The sequence below is a fragment of the Sesamum indicum genome, linkage group LG1 (genome assembly GCF_026168435.1).
Source record: "Sesamum indicum cultivar Baizhima isolate 11 linkage group LG1, ASM2616843v1, whole genome shotgun sequence".
Taxonomy (NCBI): domain Eukaryota; kingdom Viridiplantae; phylum Streptophyta; class Magnoliopsida; order Lamiales; family Pedaliaceae; genus Sesamum; species Sesamum indicum.
In genome coordinates, this window is record NC_142657.1 from 18,236,644 (window position 1) to 18,244,529 (window position 7,886).

Sequence of the window (7,886 nt, forward strand, 5' to 3'; positions counted from 1 at the left end):
CTCTCACACATTTCCATTACATGCGGAGCCTTCAAGCTTCTACATCATTCACATTTTCAGTAGCTAAATTGAAGCTCCTGAAAGTTCTAAGCCAAGCGGAGACACTCATTGCAATCTATTAACAAAACTCTCAGTTTTTCAGGAATAATAACATCCCAAGTCTTCTTACATCCTTTTATCAAACTTACGGGATTAACTGTATCAATAGGGATTAAACAATGACTTACTGAAAATTATATGGGAATCATTGACTCATTCGACTGCAATGAACATCCGCTCCAAGTATATTTCTCGTATGAGTACCTCGAGTATAGGTCAGTTTCAAGGAATTGGAAGGTAGGAGACCTTTTGCTAATCATATTCCTTTCCATTTTAGTGATATCAATATTAGTAGCTTTACTGGCCAGGCCTCATCGGCATCGCAGATTGCCCAACCATTCATCTACCCTTAGATTTGTGCGATGCCCAACCATTCATCTACCCTTAGATTTGGTGCGGCAACATCACGAATAATCATAATTAAAGAAGATTTAGCATCAAAATACTCAATTAAAATTAAAGATCGAGAGTCACTAACTACTCACAAAGTGCATTAATAATCATCAGGGTGTTGAGAGAAGCAATTGAAGCACTGTAAAAATTCTGATGTCTACTCAATTAAAGGTTATAATGTTTTACCAAATGTTAAGCTCCTATATATCATCCAAAATTTCAGATACATTCTGTATAATTTACAGTCTTGTAAGGCCATAGTTCATCAACCGCTGTGCCATGCCACAACCTATTTACAATGTGATACATTCTATAGTATATTGATCCATTGGAGAAATTATGGATAAGATACATGATCAGCCAACAAATGTAGTGTCAAAGATCCGATAATTCCTACTCCCCCAAATATCATTTTTATCAATATAATAGGATTTCAAGCAACATTGTATCCACGGTGGATTTCTGGGTACATTCTTCAATGTCGACGCTCCATCTTCATCAGCTACTCCAAGCAACATGTTCCGAATCTTAGTCAGCATATCAACAGATTGACAATTCCCAAAAAATTTCATCTGTGTATCAAAATAATGAATTACATTTTAGTTCTATATATAACTCTTTGTTGCTTAAGCTTTTGGTGATGGCCTACCCAAAATTTCAAATTGAGATTTCGAGCAATGAGAGGTGAACTTAGAAAAGAAATTTAAATTCCACTATAAGGTAGGATGAAACTAAAATCTATCAAGGAAACATTGACATAAAGTGGTAAAAGTCATTACCCCATCCTCTGCATAAAGAAAAGCATGGACTCTTGCAGTTGGGTCCTCCAAAGTCAACCTAACTCTATAAATACCATTAGGAGAGAGAAAGTCCTCAGCCCTCCACGGGAGCATTGCAACAACTCGAACTACAGACTTAAATTTACATGTCACCTGCAATCCACAGGCTCATAAGTTGGAAATGACAGCAAGTTATATGCAACCTACGATTCAAGACAATTTACACTGCATATAGGTATATCCCAAAGTGTGAGTCATTGACAAAAAAATGTATCTATCCAAATTTTTCTTTGAATTATTTAAATGGTATGACCAGAAAAAACACAAATTAGATCAACTTCTGAAGATTTAGTATGCATTTAGAGGAATCTGTCAATTTACATTCTCTTCCATGGGAATATGAGACAGCCACCATGGAAAATTAGAAATATGGCTTTGATAATTTATACCTGTTGTCTATCATACACCTAGATATTACATATTACATTTATATACTATACATATCTTAATTATGTTATATTATATTATTATATCGTATAAAAAGGTAAGAATGGATCTTAAAAGTTACTTTGGGTTTTTATCTTGCTAACATAAAGTACTTTCAGTAGACTATGGGGTATATTATTATGTTACCTATAATAATGTACTTTCAGTATATAATATGTAGATTAACATAAAGTTACTTTGGGGTATAATATTACGTTACCTGTAATAATGTACTTTCAGTACTGTAAATAACATTGTTCCCTTCAATTTTAATTTTGATAATATTTTGAACCAATAAATGTATCAATTTATAATAGTGAACTTAGCATTTGTTTGTAATAAGATTTTGTTGAGTTCAGTAAGTAAATTCAATTCTAAACATACTAAACTCCCAATGACTTTTCTAAATATATTTTTGGTACATGTGTATATATATCTTCATTTTTTTTTTTAAGAATCTATTGTACTTAACCAAAATATTATATATATATATAAATAGTTGTATATTTATTACATCATATAATATATTATGAATAACAGATTATTATACTACAGATTAGTCTACAAATAGCTCAAAATGTTTTATATTTCTTAACTTTTTGGTGAAGAAAAGTGCTTGAAAAAAAAAGCTACTAAAGCATTTCCATTGTATATTATTGAGTAATTTCTTAGGTATCCACATGTTATATGATACAATTTAGAATTCCAAAAGCATTATTAAAGAGTCAAAATTTAATTTTTCACGAATTTAAACTTAATCATAGAAAGTTCTTAATATCGGATTTCTAGTTAGATTAAATAAATGAATCTAAAAGCATATCTTCAAGAACACAAAATAGAATGTATTCATATGCATATACAAACAAAAAAGAACTTGACCTTCTCATCACAAATGAAAATTAAAAAATTACATTTATCAACCAAATAAATATGTCTAGAACATATGAAAAATTGATAATAAAAGAAAGAAAAATTGACAAGCCGATCAAGAAAGACTTTTGGCAATGAAATAATAAGTTGTGTATTGCACATATGTAATTTATCATGTACCTAAATAAATGCACCAGGAATGGAGAAGAACAAAAAACTCAATCTCTAACATTGACAAATTGAAATAAATTAAAGTATTAGTCAATTGTTAATTTTGCTAACAAAGTACATAATTTGCTCATATATTGAAGAATGAAATTATTCTTCAGGAACATTTATGAAAAATAATATATTAATCTTAATAATTTAAACATATGCATATAGTGGCAAAGAATTCATACTTGTTATTTATTCTTAATTTTCTTCAACAAGGATTAAACATTTCTTGGTTGGTAAAAACATAAATCTGGTAGCAGCATGCATGTGTTCAATAGTTTTTCAAAAGGAAAAGGTTGCAACACACATGCAAAGCCTTAGTAGTCTGGCAAAACTTAGGTCACGCCTACTCTTAAAATATAAAGTGAAATCACTTTTATATTAAAAACAATGAATCAAGGACTTGTATCTTCTTTTAGAGAAGGGGATGGAAGTATCACAAGAAGCGGATAGGACAATTGCAAGATGCATAATCATAAGCAACTATCCTCAAGAGACTAGTAGTTTTAAGTGGGAGCAAATGCTTCCTGATAATAGAATTTCAAGAAACTAATTTTGAATAATAGCAAATAAACAAAGTACTAAATTCTAGAAGAGCAACAAGTCTAGAGCTTGTGTCCTTGGGACTAAATAAAGAGGCACTAAATTTACCAAAGTCGATGAATGCTGAATATTTTAAATTAATGTTCCTGGATTGATATCATATATGTCATAAGAGATTCGTGCTGTCCATAAAAATGATAGAAAGAATGATGAGATAAAGTACCTCTGGATGTGAGAGGATATTCATCAAACTGACAAAGGGCACATCAGGATGTTCAGTCTCTGATATTCAAAAAGTAAAAGAGCAAAATAAACCGTGTGTTATGATCAATGAAAACTCAGAATACAAAGTCATCCTATCTCTCCTGCAAAGGAACCTGTTATATGAGAAGGCCAAGGAAAACTTGTGAAGGGCATCCTTCCCCATTTAGATTGAATACGCTCATTATAAGACCTAAATCAAATAGAGTGTAACTTATTAGACAGAAAAAGATACCATGTTAAATGTTTTGCTCACTGAGTCAGTCATGGATTATCAGTAAATTATCAAACAACCTAAGATATCAGATTCACAAGGTTTGCTTGTTATGCAACCTGAGTAAATTAGACAACAAAAGAATATTCACATTACACATGCAAAATAAAATCATGCAATTACCTTTGGCGTTCTATTACAGAGTGATCATCATCAGGCAAATAGCAAAGCTTAGAGAAGGGCATTAGCACAGCATGCCACAATGCAGCACGAACTTCACATTTTACATTGATGAGTTTCACCCATTTATTTGTCTTCAAAAACTTAATGCCAATTTTCTCATTGCCTTGATCAACAATCATCCTCAAGATAGTACCAACAGGTGGAAGGGTACACAACACGTCTCTTGATAAAGGAGAGGGTTCCAACTGTAAAGGAAGTGGATTTTCCATCTCATCTTCTAGTCTGAAAAGACATATCATAAGAACATAGGATTTTCAATAAAGATCATGTTCTTAGTACGTAAAAATGCAGATTTTTAAGCAGCCAGGTTATTTGGTTAACAGATGAATCTATAGTTAAAAGGAATAGCACAAAAAACCAAAAAGTTTATAAATATTGAGAGGATTAAATGAAGATAAGCTTCTAACTTCTGGAACTAACAAAAGAAAATAATCTTCTGACCTCAAGAACTAATCAAAGGATGGAAAGAAAGCAATTGTGCGTTAGTCTGAGAATGATAACTAAAAGTATTAACTACAATTACTAAGACAAAGAAACTTCCAAAACTAATCCAAGAATGGAGACATAGAAAATTACAGTTAACATACTGATTACAATTATTAAGACAAGTCTCAGGTCCAGGACGGATTACAAGGTTCTAATCTGTCTCATGAGTATATGATCAAGTCTTTCTACCCGTCCTTTAGAGTATATTTGTTTCCGTTGTGGTTGTTGGTGCGTATGATTTAGACCCATTTCATGAAATATGTCAATTTGAGTGACTAACAGTAAGGGCAAACGGAAAGGCAAGGGCCAGCAGAGTAATGAGGCACAAAACCAAATTCCGATATCTTTATTGCTCTGAATCTTTTCAACTTTCACCCCCTCAAGGATACAATGAACGAGAAATGGAGGAGAGGTTAGCAGAGAAGAGAAGCTCCTCCTCAAATTAAGTCCTACATATGGAGTGGTAGCAATTTAGTGTTATCCTTATCCACACGTCGATCCACTTATAACTAAGACCATCCTAAAGTACAGAAGTAAAATCATAAAGCTGATATGTTGATCCCAGATATCAACTGTCAAAATGCATCTTAATAATAACCTGTTAGTAACCTTTCAAGTGGGATTTATGTAGCTGCAAAGCCTATTGAACTGAAAAAGGAGCGAGAGGGAAAACCAAACAGCCACTAGTGATGTAGAAGGGAACAGAAACACTAACTTGGCTTCAACAAAAGCAGGTGGTGTGTCTGTTCCATCCCAAACAAAGAGCATCCACTCATTCTCCTTGACTTCAAAAATATGCAAAATCTAGGGGCAAAGAAAACAAATGAGGATGATATCACCATTTTTTCTTTGAGAAACTTATTTACTAATTAGGTCCATCACAAAAGTGGGGAACAAATCGTCAACCCTTAAATGCATTAGAAGTCAGTTCTTTGTAACTCTGAATTACCTTGCAAAGCAGATTCAAGTGTCCGCCTTCCTTGATCTCTCTCAATTGCAATGACTCATTCAAGCCTATCAAGCAATAAGTACATACGTAGCACACAGAAAAAGCTACATGCTTTAAGTTCAAGTCCAATGTTCAAAATGTTTCACTCTGGCAAGATGCTAAACAGAAAGTTCAACATACAGCTATAGCATAAATCAGCTAATAAGCAATTCAAGTTTGTGGAGGGCGTGCATTTTTCACCAGAAAACTACTACGACAAGCCTAAAAAGATAATACATCCATCAGCAACAATTTTTTATTACCTTAAACAAGGAGTATTAAATGGTTACACCAATAAGAAATTAGGAATGCACTGAAAAGAAGAACACCCACCTTCAATCTTGTGCTGCATTAACCATTTTCTTAAGCCCATTATGAACTTCTTGTCCTGATCCCTAGCTTTATATCTGGACGAAATTTGATATGGCACAAGCTCTTTACCACTATGGTCTCTCCCTTCAAATAAAGCAAAAGAAGAAAATGCTTTGTTAAACAAAGCATAAACTTCCGAGCCCCTAATTTTCACCTATATAAACAAACATAGAGAAGTCAGTAATCAACACAAACAATTCTCGCCAAACACGAAAAAAGGAAGAACACATAATTCAGTCTGAAAGATTCTGATAGAAGCCAAAAAAAAAAAAAAGAGGAAAAAGTCGGACAAGATATTCATTTACCACAACATGAGCAACCATAATTATATCTCCAACACTCCCAACATGAGGGAGCTTCTCCATAGTTTCAGCGAAAAAGTTTATGTAAATCCCAAGGCTTGGCCGCGATTCATCAATGATCTTCACTGAGCAAAAATAATCTACAAAACAGCCCCAGAAGAAAAACAAAAACACAATCCATTTCAGAGCGATACTATTTTTAAGAGACAATATATAATCTTCTTCTCCCAACCCCCCATCCCCACCCCAACCCCAGAAAAAGGTGGGGAAACAGCGGGAGAAAAGAGGAAAGGGAAAATGACCAGTTCCTTTGGTACTTTTGGGAAGACTAGTCTCTACGACAACGCCAATAAGATTGACTCGCTGATTAATGCAAGCTATTGCGTCCACCAATTGCATGAACTTGTAATCTTCGCGTCCCATTTTCACGAAAAATCGAAACCCTACCTTCCAAGAAATGGATTTTATTCTCTCTTTGGCGTAGACTGTTGGAAGGATCAGTTGGGTTCGTGTAGGCGGGAAAATAAATGGAGGGAAGGGGCAGAAAGGGAAACCATCTCATCTGTTTCTTTTTTAACTTTGTAGGTACAGATATACTTTAAGGTAGATTTTTTTAGAAAAATAAAAAATGAATCCTAATTTTGGAGGGTTTGAAGTGGCAACATCGCAATTGTGATGGTTGTTTGGTATTATTTTAAAATAAAAATATATAAATAAAAAATTTATCAAAAATGAATTAAGATATATTTGCTATTGTTTTTAAAAATAATATATATCATTGTCGATAACGTCATATTATACTATAATACTAATTGAAAATTTTGTTTAAAAAATTCTAAAGTATGTCTTGTATAATTTTGATGAAAGAATTTTTGTTGTAAATGTAAAATCGTATCTTGAAAACGAATGCTTTATAGTTTTATATAAACAAACAATGTACAAAGAGGTCATATGGGAGGTTTTTTTTATTGATTTTGAATATTTCTCGTATAGAGTGTTTTTAATTGGTTTCAAACCAATTAAAATACGTTCCTTGTGATTTGAGTTATTTTTTGTCTGTTCTAAAATTCAATGATAAATAAAAACGTTCAACTATTTTATTTTACTGTGATATTTTGATTGTTCTTCCAATTTGAAAAAGGCAAAGTTAATAACACTGATAGTTATTTGTAGTATGTTTGATTTTATCTTAATAAATTGAGAAAACGTAACTTAAAATATGTATTTGTGTATTTTATTTTACTTTTCGGTAGGAAATAAAAACTGTTGTAAATGTTTTAAATTATTAGACTAACTAAAATTACTTTTTGAAAAAGATGAATGGATATTTTTTATAAAGATAATCAACAGTACACCTATCGAAATTAATATAAAATAATAGAAATACTTTTTAATTATTATTTGACAAAAAAATAAAATTAAATTTGTAATACTATTTTGGATAAGGATAAATAATCATACACATCTGTAAAATTAAATAAAGTAAAAACGCTCTTAACATGCCGTAATATAACTCAAAAAAACTATTCAAGTATGCGCATAAACGGCGCGTACTTGAGAGCCACTATTTTTTATGGTTTAATATATATTATAAATAAAATAACATAAATCAATAAGTACTTAAAAAAATAGTT

General features: G+C 32.0%; 1 protein-coding gene across 1 annotated transcript; it reads right to left on the reverse strand.

The window, feature by feature from the left end:
* Positions 1 to 623: 623 nt before the first annotated feature.
* ATPOT1B (Nucleic acid-binding, OB-fold-like protein) lies at positions 624 to 6,805 on the reverse strand. Its single transcript, XM_011085848.3, has 10 exons — positions 6,555 to 6,805; positions 6,256 to 6,392; positions 5,912 to 6,104; positions 5,540 to 5,604; positions 5,306 to 5,394; positions 4,045 to 4,326; positions 3,764 to 3,840; positions 3,610 to 3,668; positions 1,272 to 1,424; positions 624 to 1,064 (listed from the first exon to the last, which is right to left on the reverse strand). The coding sequence occupies exons 1-10, from the start codon at positions 6,673 to 6,675 to the stop codon at positions 849 to 851; spliced, it is 1,392 nt and encodes a 463-aa protein (XP_011084150.1). The 5' UTR covers positions 6,676 to 6,805; the 3' UTR covers positions 624 to 848.
* Between the last annotated feature and the right edge of the window lie 1,081 nt (positions 6,806 to 7,886).

Bases quoted from the DNA above. Each gene is read 5' to 3' on its own strand.
- ATPOT1B (XM_011085848.3), bottom strand. From the start codon at position 6,675: ATGGGACGCGAAGATTACAAGTTCATGCAATTGGTGGACGCAATAGCT. The intron at 6,393-6,554 runs GTCATTTTCCCT...GCTGTTTTGTAG, and splicing joins CAAAAGTACCAAAGGAACTG to ATTATTTTTGCTCAGTGAAG. The intron at 3,669-3,763 runs GTTCCTTTGCAG...TTTGAATATCAG, and splicing joins TTGGCCTTCTCATATAACAG to AGACTGAACATCCTGATGTG.